Raw genomic sequence first — 18,878 nt, 5'->3', positions numbered from 1 at the left:
GGTGGTAGTACCTATTCGTCTCTTCCACCAGCAGACAGATAATCCCTGCGAAGTACAGCATGAAAATGCAGAAAGGGGTGGAATCCTTATTTACGTGTAGAGCTTCACTGATATTTAACCCCACAGCTCCACCAGAATAATTATTCACACGCCTCCTGCCATGCTGGTGTGGTGGTCCCCAGGTTGCCGACGAAGATGATGGGTCTTCGTCAACTTCGGGTTCTGAGCCCGTTGTTTCCTTGCCACTATCAGAATTTTCTGTACCGCAGTCTGAATCGGTGTCAATAATCAGCTGCTTCTCAATTTCGTCTTCTTCCAAGTGAAATGAGGCCATACTGGCTAGTTTAAATTGCAATGTTTTATTCACAACACAATGCACTAGGCTAGAACGTTCTGGTAGTGCAGGGCTATGCCGAGAACAGTAACTCTGTGTGGTTAGTTTGAGATATGCACAGTCAGGGTTTCTGAAGGACAATTCTAATCGTATCGCTTATAAAACATCGCAATTTCAACTATCCACTATGGCCCCATTTCACATGGAAGAAGCCGATATTGAGAGGCCGCTCATAAATTACATCGATTCAGAATGCGGTACAGACAAGACTGAAAGGCATTGCGAGGCTATTCCAAGAACAGTAGCTCTGCGTGTTTAGTCCGAGATGTAAACAGAACCATAACACTTATAAAACATCGCAATCTGAACTATCACCATGGCCCCATTTTGCATGGAAGAAGCCAAAATTGAGAGGCCGCTCATAAATCACACTGATTCATAATGCGGTACAGACGAGACTGAAAGGCATTGCGGGGCTATTCCAAGAAGAGTACCTCTGTGTGGCTAGCCCGAGATATAAACAGGCAGAATTTCTGAAGTACAAAGTACGATAAGACTTGAGCCCACTCGTGCAATAGTAGAAAGGTTACGACATGACTGGAGAATGTGTAGTACAAACATTACCTTCCTCCCCTTTTGAAAGATAAGACATAGGAAAAGAGGATGTCAGCAGCATGCATTTATACTGCAGAAACGTTTTCTGCAGAAACTTTCTGCATATTTGTGGACAGACACTCAAAATTGGGAAAAAAATTTTTTTTTTGGAATCAATGTAACAATTTTTACAGATTCTAAAATCTGTAAATTACAGTATCTGATTCTATATTCTTTCTAGATAAAAGTAGCGTTTATTTCGTTCATCATAAAAATTGTAGAAATCACAGCATTTTGAGTAACATGATTACAATTTTTATTACTCTACAATGGCGGGCATTTAAATTAACTCCGTCCCGCTGCCATTACCGGAATTTAAATGGCCCGTCTCTTAGAGGTTAAAGTATGAATGTAATGTTAACTTCGTGAAATTACCTTTAATTTTAATTTATTGGTGCTTAAAGCTGATTTTCGAAAATGAGACTGCAGGCCGCAACACGGGCTGTCGCTCGGTTGTGAACCGCGCAGGTAGCAGCTTCAGCTGGCTGTTTCTTATGTGGTCAGCGGCATCCAGAATGCGACCGAGCAAAGCATCTCGCGTTGCCACCTTCACATTGTAAACCAGTTCTTTCATCCATCCCCACACACAATAATCCAGTGGCCTTAAGTCTGGAGACCTGGCTGGCAATTCTTTGCGTACTCGTACGTGGACTGCGGTGTACCATACGAACAATGCCTTCTTCACTGACGCCTTCATTAACACCACGCTCGGCTGCAATACAAATGCTGGGAAGTCTACCTGTATCTTGCAATGCCTGGTAAACTCCAGTAAACATTCTCCGGTTTGGTATTCTACGATTCGGAAACCGTTGCTGATATTCAGCTAAGGCAAGAACTGAGTTACCGTCACAAAACCTGTACATATAAATTATATCTGCATACTCCTCAAATGAAAATGTAAATGGCATCTTGAACGTAACAGACACACCGAGATGAGAACTGTTCTGAACACCAGTAGCCACCACACTAGCCGTGGCCGGACATATCAACCCACCATGCCTTAGGTACCTCTCAAGTGTCAAGATAACGAGAACGCTGTCTGTAGCTGGCTAAAAATAGTGACCTGCCAGATGATGGACACTGTTCACACGAGGGCGTGTACGGGAATGAAGAAACGGTCATAACTCCATAACCGTCCAAAATCGGACACATGTTTATATGAACTTTTTTTTATCACAAAGACCTAGGAAATCACCTCCTACAGTTATGCCCTAAGGTCGTGAAACACCCTGTATACTTCTACTACATAAGGCATAGAGTAAATTGGTAGTGAGTCACAAGGTTGCAGTCTTGAGCTCAAATATCAATGGTGTTATCTTTCTTCCAGCCATGCAGTGTTTTACGAATACTTACTAACTGAAAGTCCAGCCTTGTTCACACAGGATTCCAGGCCGGAAAGTAGTTTTTCAACAGTAGATGCCCACTTGCTCTGTTCTTTGTCCTCAGAATTCAGGTACTTGTGTAGAGCTTCATTGCAGCATGCCTCTCCCCAGAAGAAACAATCCTAAACATACAGGTTACATAGCATCTGTAGTTTTCACAGCAGTGGTTATGAAGAGTACTATCTTCTGGGATACAATTGTGAGTAGTCTCTCGAAAGTCCACTGATGTTATGGAGGAACATACCACCTCCATCTTCAGGGTCAAAGAATATACTGAGTAAGAAATCAGCATGGAAGCAGGGGGTAAGCAGAGCCTTAAGAAGATCGCTTTACTTGAGAACTGCTTGCACACTGATTCCTTGCTAGGATTATTCTTTGACCATGAACATGGAGATGTTCCTCCAAGATGTCAATTGACATTCAGTGGACTACAAGGCAATATGCCCCAGAATACAGTAATCTTCAACACACGAATTATTATCACTATTATCTGAATGGTGAAGAGGTTTTCCTACATTAGAGTTACAAACCAAGTTGTAAGAAAGGACTTGTGGAATGCAGCTGGTTTATAACTTGGGGTCTTCTCTTTAGAAGGTCATGACTTAGGCCATACAAATACTCTCTTCTCTCGCATATGCAGGGGACTGCCTTGATATTGTCATGTGTCCTGGTAATGCAACAAGACATTAATTGGCTCCCAATTAGATGAAGTTGTTTATTGGATAAGTTGTTTACAATTGCAATTATAATCACTCAGAAATAACGTTTTCCAAATGATGCAATCTGACTAGTCTGTTGTCTTCTGTTCCTTAGCTGAGATGGTTTCTTCTGCTCTTAGCTCTGCTCTGTTCGCCTCTGTTCTGGTCTGACCTCTTCTCAATTCTCCTCTGTTCCGTGTCCTCAATTCTGACCTTTCTTGGCATGTTGTAACTGACAGTTGGATGGCCTAGAAGACCCCTTCTTTAAGGGTTCCGTTTCACGTGCTCTATGCACCAGTAGCTGTTTTCACTACAGCAGAAACTGCAATAGTCCTGGCTTTCATTTCTGTGGTAACGTCTGATTTGTACGTGTTGTCATGTGAACCTGTTTCATTGTCACCCTGACAATGATATGAAACCATGGATACCGAGCCATTGTCTAACAATGGATGTCTGCTGGCTTTTAGGTGGCACACCACAATATTTAAGGAATGAAATGAGGCAGCATCATATTCAGTCACCAAGCTACATTTCAATTACAGCTCAAGAAACAAAAATTTCAATCACAGTACACTGAAACGATATAATTTTAATAGTGAAATTCCATTATTTAGTGAATATTTATTGTGGTCCAAACCAAAGTACCATATAAACAATGTATTATTCTCTGTATTTGGTGAATTTTGATTTAGTAAATACCCTGCATTTAGCATTAGAAATGTTTGATCTTCATATGTTAATATCGTGTGATCATGGTTGAAATGAAAACCGATATTCAAGTTCTCTCTTTGCCACCAATCATCACTTTCAACTGCAATCTTCGACGGTGGTGATGTATGAGAGTTCTGAACTCTGTCAATATTATTATTTTGTTTATTGTTCATTACAGTGTCTATGAGGAAGAAGACAACCAAGTTCTTGAAAAGTTTAGAATTAGTTACAATCAGCACTTAAAAGATGTAATCATTGCACAACCACTATTCAGTGAAAGAAAAACCATTCCCCTAGACATTCGTTAAAAAGGGATTTTACAGTAACATGGTTTCTCAAATTGCAGACTGTGCCACCTGACGAGGTTGCAACCTACTCTTAATTGGGTTGGTGTATTCTCAAGAATTACTTAAAATATAGCTGTATCCATGCACAATTTAGGCAAGTCAGCAAGTCATTAAGACTTAATATAAGTGCCTTCAGAAACATGGCAGCAGCCAGCAAATAGCTTCATTAAATTTACATGACTCTTCAGGAACATTTTATGGCTTACAGTAGGTGCAGAGAGGCTATAAAGTTATTTAGGTTCCTGCTGTAACCATACAGTCTATTAGGAATCCTCCATAATGCACAGAACTGTAGGTCTTGCTGACATAAATTTGTGTTATTTCAGGGCAATGCCATACCACAAGGTAAGGTAAAAATATCCCTGTAACAGCCTGTGAAGGCTCATAGGGCTCTGAGATGTCGAGGCTCCCACATTTTCCAGACAATCGGCTCACAGATGATGGTAAGGTTGTCAGCCATATGCACCTGCTGCCCTTTACCCTCCGGGAAAATTTCTGATACTCGGTTCTGTTATAGGCTGAGTTGGCTCCAGGGCCATAGTGCCTCAACCAACTACACTACCACATGCCCCTGAGCAACTATAACAGCCATGTAATAAAAAACCAAACTTTTAATTTAAACTATTAAAGGCCAAATGTATGCAAGAAAAAAAACACAGGCATCACACTGCAATAACAAAGTAAAAACAGTCCATAAAACTTTAAAACTTGGAACAGTAAATATTCTACAGCGGAATAAAGTTCATCAATGATGATAACTGATATCATAAACAATCCTAAATGTACAGCTAACTCTTTTAGTACTTACTTCTTAACACGTGTAGAAAGAATGACCACCAATGATACTAAAATTCATCAATGAAGATGCAATAGATTACATGACTGAAATGCTCCCCTGAATCCTTTCTTGTGCCTGTTCAACAAGTCACAAACAACCAACATTATAATATACAGTACCTGATATCTCTTCAACTGCCAGAGTGCATCCATTAACATTGCAAGTTGTGTAGCACGGTCTGGACAAGCATTGTTGTTGATTAAAGCAGATGGAAGCTGTGACTGCTGCGAATAGTGGAAAGTCTCCTGAAGAATTTCTACCAGTTTATCATACTGCTGTTCATCATACAGCTGCTGAACTTCATATAAACTCTGGTTTCTGAAAAATCAGATAAATTTAGAACTGGGAACATGTTTATGTCTCATGATGAAGACTAAATCATAATATACAAGCCTTTATTGGTCTGTCTTAACACATCATAATGGTCAAGGTTAACATTACTTTAGCTACATGTTTCGGCTTTTAATGCCATCATCAGGCAAAACACATGATTACTATATTCACACATCATTGAACTGCAATTTCACTGTGATAGTACTCGTAAAGCTGAAATATGTAGCTAAGGTGATATTAACCTTGACTGTTATGTTGTTGTGTTAAGACGGACTCCAATAAAGAATTGAATATAACAACACAACAGGATGCACAAAATGGAAAAAATTAAATCATAATAATTCAACTGTAAATAAATCTTATAAAAATGCGGCTTGGTATTTATGACACAAACATAAATTATATTCATGAGGTTGTCCCCGAGCTTAACTAATTAAGCATCATGCCATGAAGATGGATTGTGGAGTGGATGTATAGATCTACTTATTCTTGACCTTGGCACTAAATGGAGGTCAGTGGGGAACAACCTCCAGTACCCACTGCAAAAGAGGCTGGATGGACTCCAGAACTGGCCTGGATGACATGGAGAGTAGAAAAATCTTGCCCTTACCAGAACTCAAATTCCGACCTGTCAGCCACTCAGCCTGGAACAAGTTGCTATACCTTTTGAATTATCCCGGTCCATAAAAAGAAGGCAAAACTCAGAAAATGTGTCATATCATTCAGTTTAGAATACTTTATTTTCTTAACCTGCATCCAAAAAATCATTTAGTTTAAATACACAGTGTGTCCAGGATCCATTGAGACTATTTTTTTTTTAATTTTGCCCTGCAATGCCATCTGTTGGTGAGTTGTAGTGTTAAGATTCTCGAAGTTTCAGCTGTGGCTGTCTATAATTTTAAAGTGCAAGCATCGCTGCATCATGTATCCTGACCTTGAATGTCACAGTACTGTTCTGACGCTCGTCGGAAAATGGCAGTTGAACGGAGCCAACATCAAATCTTGTTTGAACAGCCAGAGAAGTGTACAAAATGATGAAAAGTGTGTATGGTAGTGATTGTTTGAATCGCTTGAACATTTTTCGATGGTATGTTGCTTTTCATGATGGAAGGGAGGACACTGAAGATGCTCCATGTGCATCAAAGCAGAGAACAAGTTGCACTGAAGAAAATGTGAAAAAAGTTACCGAAATCCTTGCATCGCATCAGACAGATGTGTTTCTGCAAGACTCATCTAGGAGCTTTTGGGAATACCAAAAAGTACTGTGCATCAAATTTTGACCGAGGATTTGGACAAATGGCAGGTCTGTGGGTGATTTGTACCGCACGCGCTGTCAGGTGATGAAAAACATGCCAGAGTGGAACACTGCAAAGACATGTTACGGTTGGCCCAAAGTGATACAAAATTGATTATTACTGGTGACAAGCCATGGTGTTTTCAGTATGAGCCTCTCACATAGTGGCAAAGTGCAGCGTGGTTGAGCCCAAAGAAACCAGCCAAAACCAAAGAAAGTGTATATGCAAAAGAGTCGAGTAAAGACACTGCTAACCGTTTTCTTCGATTCCAAAGGAATGATTCACAAGGTATTTCTGCTAGAAAGTCAAACAGTGAATTCTGATTATTATCTCGGAGTCCTCAATCGTTTGTGGGTGAGAATTCTTCAAATTCGACCTTAATATCGAGAGCAAGGTTCCTGGTTGCTCCTCCACAACAATGCCCCACCCACAAATTGAAGATCATGCGCGATTTTTTGGCCAGAAAAGGGATCACAGTCCTTCATCATCCTCCATATTCACCAGATTTGGCTCCAGCAGATTTCTGGTTGTTCCCAAAAGTTAAGTTGGCGATGAAAGGAGACTGTCATGACACCATCCAGGACATCCAAAGGGAATGTACCACAGTTTTAAATGCGATTCCACAAAAGGAGTAAAGTGACTGTTTTCGAAACTTTTCAATCGATTCCAGCTATGTATTGATTAAGAAGGAGACTATTTTGAATAAAAAGAGTGAAATTTTGAAAATAATTCACATCTTGTATTTTTAATGAACACAGTCCTAACAGAACCTGGACACACTGTGTATGTGAAAGTATAAACTTATACTTTACTATGTGGATGTGAAGCTGATCTCTCATCCTTGTGAAAAGAACCAAAGAGAAGCTATTTAGAAATATGGGGAAAGTATATGGGCCCAAAAAGATAGTTACATGCAGGATGGAGCATATCAGATGCTTGTTATGCTTAAGGATTAAATCTGTTATAAATGTATCTTTATGAAAATGAACATGTCTGCAATTTTGTGTGGCGATGATGTAGTATACACCAATGCAGAGATCCCTAGCTATATGAAAGTGTTTCAAAGTTAAGCTTCATGTACTAAGCCTTACCTGTCCCCTGTTCAAAGGCTTCTGATATTTTAATTTTCTCACTCAGTTCCAGTGTCAGAACATATCCACCACCAAATTATAAGTGTGTGCTGAGTGTTATATCTGTTCTTTGCTCTTTTCAACATCTCTTCTAGTAGTTCATGGATAGAAACAACAAATGGCAGGAGCTTCTCTTGTAGCTGGTTATTTAATGAGGCCATCACTATCAAGACAACAGAGCATCAGATGATAGGATAATTAAGGAATGTGAAGGAACTGGTGGAATGAGAATTGGTAGAGGAAACTGAAGTACTCAGGAAACCTGCCCATTGTCAATATGTCCATCACAAGCCCCATTAAGAACTGATCTGTAACAAAACCTGAGCCACTGTAGTGGGAAGCAGGTGATTTAACCATTAATTTGAGCAATGGCACAGTCCCTGACATGAGTTTCATATTTCTCATTATCAGTGTGTATGCATACAGTTTTATGTCATTCATCCATCCACAGCTGGTAGGAGTAAGGTTGAAGATAAAAAGGATAGGATAGAATTAAAGCAAGCGGCACAACCAAAGTAGTGTTCAATGATAGCAAGAAAGTGCAGCTTAAAACAGATATGACAAACAATAATGCTCATTATGTTGCATATGAGGTTCTCACAGCAGTGAATATGAAAACTACCATCTTTTGGGATGTGATGCCATATACAAGTTCACTGACATTCCTTCAAAACATCAGTGAACCTCTATTGGGCTACATGGCATCAAATACTAGAAGAAGGTACTCTCCAATGAGAAAATAGCATCATCATTTTAAACGGGACTATATAACATATTTCAGGACCCTAAAATTATTACAAATCACAACTTGCAGCACACATCAGAGCAAGAAGCCATAACCTATTTCAAGGTACTGCAGATGAGGAAAGGCAGGCAAATATTTATGATGGTCAGTTCTGTGGCCAATGTCTGAACTGTGTAGTTCTTGAATACAAGTTTATCACTACACAAAACCTAGTTGCTAAAAACAGAGGAGAAAATGACCATTTTAGTACAGAACCTGGAGAATATGTTCAGTCTCTAAAAGATGGTGCTTAACCCCCAGGTGTATTAGCTAACAGCCTGCTTTTCAGTCTTAATTTTCTGAAATGATGTTTCAAAAAACAAACTCTATTTAATGCATTTTTAAACTTATAAGTTCCAGATAAAAACTGGACATCAAGAGTTAAGCCTTTCAGCTATATTTAAATAAACAGCTTGTTTCCTGCAGGCACTCCACAGTAATACCAAGGAAACCAGCTTGTGAACTGCCAGGCTGTCTTCAAATATAATATAGAGATCATGGCAGGCAGGCTGACAAGGGCAGACATTTGAGGCATGTTCAGGTTCCAAATTTTGTAGTGTAAGGATGATAAAGTATCTGGAATTACAAGGTTTTTGGACTTTGTACATCGTCTGGTATTCTAAAAAAATAGAGAACATGACATTTCAGAAACTAGGTCTGTTTCACTGAAGGTGACTGAGATTAGCTTTTTCTATGGGACCCAACAGAGTAGGTGTCCCTCAACTCACNTAATGCATTTTTAAACTTATAAGTTCCAGATAAAAACTGGACATCAAGAGTTAAGCCTTTCAGCTATATTTAAATAAACAGCTTGTTTCCTGCAGGCACTCCACAGTAATACCAAGGAAACCAGCTTGTGAACTGCCAGGCTGTCTTCAAATATAATATAGAGATCATGGCAGGCAGGCTGACAAGGGCAGACATTTGAGGCATGTTCAGGTTCCAAATTTTGTAGTGTAAGGATGATAAAGTATCTGGAATTACAAGGTTTTTGGACTTTGTACATCGTCTGGTATTCTAAAAAAAATAGAGAACGTGACGTTATCTACGTACACAGAGCCACACCCCAGAAAACGGCATTCTTCATCACTTACATTTACCTACAGAGCAGATTATACCAGCAGTAATGCTCTGCACTCAACTGTGTGAGGCACTCCAATCTCAGCCACAATAGCAGCTATCCTGATCGAGGCTTACTGCAGCTTTCCTCAGTCTTTCAGACGTATGCTCATACAGTACTTCAATTCAGGCCATAACCACTTTCTTTCAAAACCTTTCCAACTCATCTATTCTCCTACCAATTAATGCTATATAGTCCAGATACTGTCAGCATCATAATATAACACACAAAAGAAAATATATATACCTTGTCAGAGCAGTAAGCAATATCTGTGCCACTTCCCTGCTAATATAATTATGGTGCTTGCAATTCGGCAGGAAAACCTTTTCGATGTTGTCTGTGTCACATCTCTCATCAAGGTATCCCAAAATCTATGAAAGCCATGACACAGTGATATCAGAATTAGCAATGGAAACAGCCATATTGATTTTTAAATTGTATTCATAATGCAATCAACAATATTTTAACTTAGAATATGACATCCGCATAAGACCATTTCTGTGACTTCATGTTCTCATGGTAATGACTAGGACCCAGATTTTTATGACCTAAAAACCATAAATATATGTATGCACTTACGACCCAAAATCATATCAAATATGACCTAAAAAGTGTAAAATGTGACATATATTTTCACAATTTTTATTACAACCTTTACTAGAGTTTAAGCATAAAAATGATGAATATATGATTGTAGGCCCTACTTACCAAATTAGCCCTATTATGTTTCTGAAGGAAAGAAAACTGATGGAAATATGACATTCCATATTGGATTAAACCGTTTTTTGTTTTCTTTCTAATACTGATACTTGCGTTCATATTTTAGACCAACACTGGCTATTTAAAAGAGCACAAACTTATTCGGATCTCAGTTTTCAATGTTTCTGTAACACAAGTTATTCATGTCTCAATTTTCACTGTTACAATTGCAATTTATAACTACATGCATTTTCAAATTTTTAAATTTGAAAGATCGCTGACTGCCACTGAGGATAGTTTTGTAATTGGGAAAAACTCTGACAGGAGCATATCTGAAGAATGTCAGGTCGTTTGGTGACAGTTCTTGATCATCTTCAAATGTTGCTGGTTTACCAGAAAGTATATCTGCAATCTTGCATATTGTTGAATACCCAGCATTCCGATGAAGAACACTTTACATTTTGGTTCTAATCTTGTTACTTCACCACGAGATCGGTTTTGTTCATTCTCAATGCTTTTACAGTGTACAACGCATCACGGAGTTCAGTCCCTACAGCTTCCAGGCAAGTTATTGCACTTGAAACTGAACAGATGTTTGACTTCATATCTGTCAGATTTTGTGCCAGAGGTAGAGAGTAAGTCCTTGACAGCTTTTATTGATGTTGACTCACTGCTGTCAAAGCCATTAAACACTTTCTCAATGGTTCTCTAATGTTCACAATAATATGCCACAGAGTCCAACCATGTACCCCACCGTGTGATGAACGGCTGTGGAGGAAGTGGCACTAGAGGAGCTTCTTTTTTAAATTTTTGTACTCGAAGAGGGGCCTTGATGAATATTTCTTTCCATTTGAAATTAGCCTATCTACAACCGGAAAATTTCCTCGAACTTCTTCAGCCACTCTATGCAATGCATGAACGAGACAAGTAATATGGATCATTTTTGGGTAGAGCATTTGAAGTCCTTTGGTAGCCTTCCTCATGTATGGAGCAGCATCTGTTACTAGGAGGACATTATTTCGCTGTATTCCATTGGACCACAACAAGTTCATGGAATTATCAACAGGACAGCTAGAGTGAAATGATTTGCTCTTTCAAGAACTTAATAAATTAAGAAGAAATATCTCTCCAGGTTGATCTTGTTTCAGGGTCCCGACTATAATGTTCGTGATATACTGCCCATCTATGTCAGAAGTCTTATCCAAGGAAACCCATATCGTGTTGTCAGCAACAGATGTTCGAATCTTATTTATCAATCTCCATAACATATAGAGAGATAATTTTTTCTTAACGTCGATTCACTTGGTATAGGATGACAAGTGCATTTCTCCAAAAATTTTCTGATGTGCCAATTATGTAATAGCTCTATTGAAATATTCAAAGAAACCATCCACTGACACAAATCCTTTAAAAATTGTGACCCATTATTCATTGAAGAAGAAGAAGAAGAAGAAGAAGAAGAAATAGGAGAAGAAGTGCAACTGCTTTTAAACAACAAGCTTTGTTTGCTATCCTTTGTAGATAATATGCTTAAACATTTAACATGTTTAGAAGTTTTACAATGCTGCTGCACAGTAAATCGCTTTTGTGCCGTAACTTTCACGTCACACAACTTGCAATAAATATCTCCCCATTGGTACTAAACACTTTTTCACCAAACTCCTGCACAAAACTATGCAACTCTGTGCTTCTTGAACTACACTGTAAAGTCAAACTGAAGTGTTTGAAGGCCCACCACATATATACATGGGGCAATTCAAAAGTATCCGAAATTTGAATTTTGCATGCGAATGGTTATGAGTACATCGAATTACCGCTAGGTGTCTCCTCACACATCCTTCTTGAATCAGTGTGGCAAGCGGCGTCGAGTTGAGTGGTTGGGTTTATTGTTGGTGAACGTATTTCCATTGTTGTGTTTCCATGAGTTTGCGGTCTTGCGATGGCTGACCCAAGAGAGCAGCTTGTCTGTATAAAGTTTTGTTCTAAACTTGGGAAACCTGCTGCAGAAACGCACCAAATGTTCAAGCGAGCTTTTGGTGACAACAGTTTAGGCCAGACACAAACTTACGACTGGTATAAGCGTTTTAAAAATGGCCGAACATTGACTGATGACGACGATTGTTCGGGACGGCCGTCAACGGGCAAAACACCAGAAAATGTCGCGAAAGTTAGGGATCTGATTCTGCAAGATCGTAGACTGACCATCCAAGACCTCTGTAACACCTTGGGACTAAGTTATGGTACATGTCAACGAATTTTGTCAGAGGAACTGAACATGAGGAGGATTGCGGCGAAGTTTGTGCCACGACTGCTGCAAAATGAACAGAAGCAGCATCGCTTGGAAGTCTGCAGGGAACTTCAGCAACAGCTTCAAGAGGATCCAAACTTTCTTTCGAAGGTTGTCACTGGTGACGAAAGTTGGGTTTATGGCTACGACCCTGAAAGCAAGCAGCAATCGTCGCAATGGAAGAGCCCTTCTTCACCTCGGCCAAAAAAAGCTCGACAAGTCAAGAGCAACATTAAGTCCATGTTGATCTGTTTTTTTGATACTGACAGGATTGTTCATAAGGAGTTCGTTGCTCCTGGTCAGACAGCCAATAAAGAGTTCTATCGCGATGTTCTAAGGCGTTTGAGGGAGGACATGAGGAGAAAACGTCCAGAGAAGTGGCGCACGAATGACTGGGTACTCCACCATGACAACGCACGACTGCATACGGCTTACATTGTGCAGGAATTTTTGGCTAAAAACAAGATGGCAGTTGTTCCCCACCCACCGTACTCGCCAGACTTAGCTCCATGCGACTTCTTTCTCTTCCCCAAGATGAAAATCAAGTTGAAGGGGCAAAGATTTGATACAGTTGAGGAAATTCAAGCGGAAACACAGACGGTACTAAACACCCTAACAAAGAAAGACTTCCAGGATGCATTTGAAAAGTGGCAGAAACGCTGGGATTGGTGTATGCGCTCCCAAGGGGACTACTTTGAAGGTGATGGGGCAGAATAGGATCTAGGTATGATGTAATAGTTTTTATTAACATATTTCGGGTACTTTTGGATTGCACCACGTAAATAGAATACTTTTACACCCTCCAAGAAAGACTGGAATGGGTATACACCTGGCTAGCTATAACTATACTACAGGGAGATCGAGAAGTCACGCACATCACACTAAGCAATTATATTTTGCTGGTTTAATGCACAAACTGCAAGACATAAAGCACTTGAATGAATGAATGAATGAATGAATGAATGAATGAATGAAAGTATAAGGAGTGGGCCTTCTCGGCCCTTGCACCGCGACCACAGTGATCTGTTGTGCCTCCCCTTCTGATTATCCCCTCAACAATTCTGCACTTCAAATGAAGGGCAGGATCTTGTATGTGGGGACATCGATATAATCACTTGGTTCCATAAAATACTGACCCAAGTGGCGCAATCTTAAACAAGCTAAGGCCTCACATTCACACAGGATATGTGTGGCTGTTTTGATTTCTTCTTGACACCTCTCACAAGTTGGACTGTTACTTAGTCCCAATTTGAAGAGGTGTCATTTGAGGTGACAGTGTCCTATAAGTAGTCCTACCACCCATCGTAGCTGGTTCCTGTTTAACTTCAACAGTTCCTTCTCTTGTTTAGTAGAGGGTCCTCACATGAGCCCTTTGCTTGTGTGAGTCCAGTTAAGGATCCCCAGTATTTCTTGTGATTCATATTTGTCCAGTCCCTGATTGCCTTTCTGATGACTCCTATAGAGATGCCACAGGCTGGTTCAGGTCCTATGAACGGATGTTCAGCTCCAGTCTTAGCTAATTGGTCTGCTGTTTCGTTTCCAGCAATACCCTCATGCCCCGGCACCCATATCAGTTGTACCCTGTTATGATTGGCCAGTTCCATGAGAGTTTGGTGGCAATCCCAGACTAATTTTGAGTTGATCTGGTGTTTGTCAAGCGCTTTAAGTACAGCTTGGCTGTCGGATAGAATGTAGATGTTCCTATTTCTGTAGTTCCTATCTAGATTCTCCATAATACATGGCATATACTTCTGCCTGGAATACTGTCGTGTACTACCCAAGGCTGAAACTAAGTTTCCGCCTCGTGCCATAGCAGTACGCACCAGCTCCAGTGCCCTTATTTATCTTGGAATCATCTGTTTACCAGATCAGTCCCCCTTTTCTATCAGGCCGAAACCCGTCTTCCCATTCACTCCTGTCAGGAAATCTGACTGTGAAGGGTTTTTCATATACTGTACATGTCTCAGTATCATTTTGTCAGACCCCATTTGTAATATGGGTTCTTTTTTCATGTCCTGAGTTATTTATGCATGGCCGAAAACATCAGATCTAGGTTTCCATTGTTCACTGCACTGGAGATGGTAGATTCCTGCCCTGGCCTCTGCCTCCAACTGTAGATGCAGTGGGGGGAGTCCAAGGAGTGTCTCCAGTGCAGCTGTTGGAGAAGTTCGAATTGCTCCTGTGATACCCAAGCAAGCCAACCTTTGCAATTTGCTAAGTTCTGCCTTGCTTCTCTTGAGTTTAACCTTTAACGGCCGAATTTTATAATTATTGGCAGCAAGTAGCAAGCCGGGCTGGCCGAGTGGCAAGCCACATGCTTCCTTTGTGAGTGCTCACAGTTTGACCTTGGGTTTGAAACCCAAACAAACTCATGAACTTTCATGACAGACGTTTATTTGTTAGCTCTGAACAATGAAATTGTTTATCAGGGTACCGGTTTCGAAACTATTTACATTTAGATATGACTGTTTATGACCTGGTGAGCCATAGAGTTCAGCTTTGTTTTGAGAACTTAAGAGAAGGAAATATTCGTGGCGCGCTTACATATCAGTGCTACCAGAGCTTTCAAGGAAGTGTGACGAATTCATGGATTGGTTTGCAGTGTTGAATTGTCAGTTAGGACGTCAGTGGCGGATTTTCTAATATTTCGTTATTAGTAAGAAGTCAGTGTCAGACTCCTTTATTTCTTTGTATATCATTTTTATTGTGTATCTCAGAAGGGGTATAAACCCACTGAGCCAGTGTTACTTTGTGCGTGAGGACATCTTCGTCACTGTGATTTTCGGTATCAGTGGCGGACTGACACTTTTCGACTGCTATTGCAATTACTTTGTATCACAATTTTGCGAGTGTTCCTAACAGTCTCGCTTTTTCAATCATCAAAAAGTATAGGATTTAGCTGGAAGCCCCCTCCCCCAAGATAGAACCTCAAAAACGAGCCAGATACTCAAAATTCCTCGATGCTGAAGAACTGGAGGAAATATTGATGGAAGATGAATCCGATGAAGAGTTGGAAGAACTCGATGCACCTTCCTACACTGGATGGCAACTTCCGAGATGAATCTGGCCATCCTATCAAACCTCATGTAATTGAAGACTACAATGCACACATGGGCTTTGTGGACAAATCTGACAGAATGGTGAACAGCTATGACATTGCTCAAAGGACATGGAAGTGGACAAAGAAATTGTTATTCCACCTTCTAGATATGACTATTCTCAATGCATATCTGTTACACAAGTCATGTGATGGAAAAACGATGCACAAAAAATTCCACGAAATTTTGGTGCGTGATTTGATTCTTCAATCACATGAGGCGAATATCACGGTCAGTGGCGTTTCTCGGGGGAGGCCAAGTTCATCTGGGGCCCAACTGAGTCGACTGGAAGTGAAACATTCAAAACGCTGGCCAGCTAATGGGAAACAAAGACGTCATGTTTGTTCTATAGAGAAGAAAAGCAGGAGCAGGCTTTTCTACTGTAATGCGTGATGTTGCGCTGTGTCTCGTGGACTGCTTTGAGAGTGGGACACGCGGGTGTCAGAGTGTAAACTGTGAAGTGACAAAGTCCAAACCACGTACAGTCCGAACCAAATATTATTGCATATAGTGTCGTCATATTTACATCACCAACACGATTCAAGGTTGAAGAAAAACAAGGGGTAAGTCTTTAGAATTTCATAACGTATATAATAAAGATTATATTTTGCAATTCATGACAAAATAATCACAGTTAATTTTCATTTGTAAAACCTGCCCTTTTGTGTATATGTAGAAAATTTTATTGTCTTTCAGATTCTTTTTAGTTCATATTCCGATGTTGCATAGAACGGAAAATATGTATTTTTTTCCGAAAGTCTGCAATGTTAAAGACTTAGGGCCATTTAAATTCCGGCCGTAGGGAGCTGCCGGCAATTTAAAAGTCCGGGCGTTAAAGGTTAACTCTGGGCCACCATACTGTGGCGCTATATGTAATTATGGGTCTTACAACCACAGTGTATATCCAATGCATAATGTGCGGCTGGAGTCCCCAAGTTTTACCAGAGATGCTTCTGCATGTCCAAAAAGCCTTATAGACTTTATTGATGACCTTATCCAGCTGCTTATGTTAAATTATTGTAGTCTTGTTTGATGGTAATATGTTGCATGCTTTTACGTATACATTTTATAACTGTTTAATGATTTAATCAGTGTGATTTGTCTCGAATAATGTGAGTAACTGTGATGGATTAAGTATAATTAATTTGTATTTATGTAACTGATGTGACTTGTCTTGTTGTCACTGACTATTTATATATCCACTCCTCTTCCAGCCATATACGGATCCATGGAATGTTAATAAATGAATGAATGAAAGGTTTTTCACAGATGATCAAGAAGCCATTACAAGAAACTTGTTGCAAACTTGATATAAATAACTAGATGCACCAGAACCACAACAGCAACAATTTTCCAGATGTCATTTCAGAAAACCATCAAATTCAGCCAGGCTAAGAAACTGCCTTCACAATCTGAAGAATCAGGCTCATCATGAACTATGAAAGCAGGTCCTAATCTTGAGAATAGCTTCATGTTTACAGATGTGCACAAATATTAGCATTCTGTTTGAAACTGCACCAATATGTGTCAATTGGTTCTTTCATTTCAGTTGCTTTGCCTTATGTAAATCTCTGAAGTTTCATATCCCCTTAATAATTCTGATATTCAAGCCCAGCCTTAGTATCTATCTGCAAATGGTTGCTTTCCTGGCATCAAGAAGTTATTTGGAAATATAACAATATACACATCTGGATGTTTTTCAAAACACCAACCAGTCTTTTTTTTATCCATTTTCCTAAATGACATAAAAATGTTTTTTTTTTCTTATATACCTTTAAGCTATTTTCATCTTTATGCCTCATTTTTTCTTTTTCAAATCCTCAATTCAAGTGACATTTTCAGGTTTGTTTATGACATAATATTCTATCATATCTGATGAACAAAAATCAGGCAATAAAGTTTTGTCATTGACATAGAGAACCACTGCAGAATCTGTTTTCTCTTGTATTCTGACTGGAGTCAGATTTTTCAGCAGACATAGTTTCAGTCTCTACACATACATTACCTTGAAAAGTGATTGAATCAGCCACATGATTTGTGACAAGCTGAAAACTTGGTGTTTCAGTTTCTCTTGTCTTCACACCTTTACTACTTGCACCTGTCACAGCTGCCATTTCATCAGTTGTCTCTGACTCATTATAAGCCCAACAAAAAGGTTTCATATAAAAACAAACTATTTTTCTGTTTTTCTGCTTGCTCTTGTTCTTCTCTATTCTTTTTCTGCTTTTCAATTCCAGATGCATACTATGATTCATGTTATACTTTCAAGTAATGATGTTCACAGATACCTATTCACTAAGTCACTTTTCAAAACACATATGTATATAAAAAAAATCTATCCCTGTACCATGCCGTGAAGGCCCATAGGGTTGTGAGACGTTGAGGGATCCACATTATCTAGACAATCAGCTCAAAGATGGCGGTAGGGTTGTCAGCCTTACACGCCAGCTGCAATTAAAGTAAAATAAACCACAGACAGTATCACAAAACAAAGGGCTAAGAATGAAAACAAACAAGACACTATACAACTGTAGTCCTGTTCAGTTGAGGAACTTAACACATCAGCACTGTGCAGCAGGACAGCTTCCATTCTTGCAGAATACCACAGCCATTACACTTTAATGTGGGAGTTACAGAAATGAAGAACAGAAACAATGCACTACTGATCATATGACATGATTGGAATGTGTGTAAATGCTTTTACAATAAAACCATAACAGTTTTCCTTGGTAGTGATGAAATGATAAGTTATAACAATTACTTCATTCTTTATCTGAAATCAACAGAAAGTTCAAATCATTTTATTCTTTTTAATTTTGGAACTCGTTGGCCTGTACACTACCCTGGGGCATAAAGCATGTACCTATATCCACCAATGATAAGGAACAACAAATGATATAGACCGTGTACTAATAAAAATTTCCTTACTGTGTGTAAAGACTGCATAGCAATCTCTGAATTCCCTTGATTCATGAAGAGATGAGCTTTCAGCCAATACAGACGCAGCATGTATTTCAGATGTTCCGCACCAAATAAACATTCCTGACCTGACAGAAGCACCAACTGTCCTATTGATTCAGCTGGGATTTGGCCTTGGTACCTATAAAAAAACATAAAGCACACTGCTCATATAATTAAAATAGCAAACTACAGTAAAACTTCATTAAC

At 39.5% G+C, this 18,878-nt stretch overlaps 1 protein-coding gene across 1 annotated transcript in view; it reads right to left on the bottom strand.

Moving 5' to 3' along the window:
- LOC111865795 (calcineurin-binding protein cabin-1) overlaps nt 1–18,878 on the bottom strand; it is a 103,119-nt gene that overhangs the window by 61,135 nt on the left and 23,106 nt on the right. Inside the window, exons 12-15 of the mRNA XM_023854089.1 lie at nt 18,639–18,810; nt 9,873–9,997; nt 5,084–5,282; nt 2,342–2,492 (exon numbers count right to left, since the gene is read on the bottom strand). Of these exons, the coding sequence (XP_023709857.1) occupies nt 2,342–2,492; nt 5,084–5,282; nt 9,873–9,997; nt 18,639–18,810 (647 nt within the window). The remainder of the gene's footprint in view (nt 1–2,341; nt 2,493–5,083; nt 5,283–9,872; nt 9,998–18,638; nt 18,811–18,878) is intronic.

The sequence above is a fragment of the Cryptotermes secundus genome, unplaced genomic scaffold, assembly GCF_002891405.2.
Source record: "Cryptotermes secundus unplaced genomic scaffold, Csec_1.0 scaffold757, whole genome shotgun sequence".
NCBI lineage: Eukaryota > Metazoa > Arthropoda > Insecta > Blattodea > Kalotermitidae > Cryptotermes > Cryptotermes secundus.
Note: the sequence above shows the minus strand (reverse complement) of the source record. Positions and strands in the feature narration are given on the sequence as shown.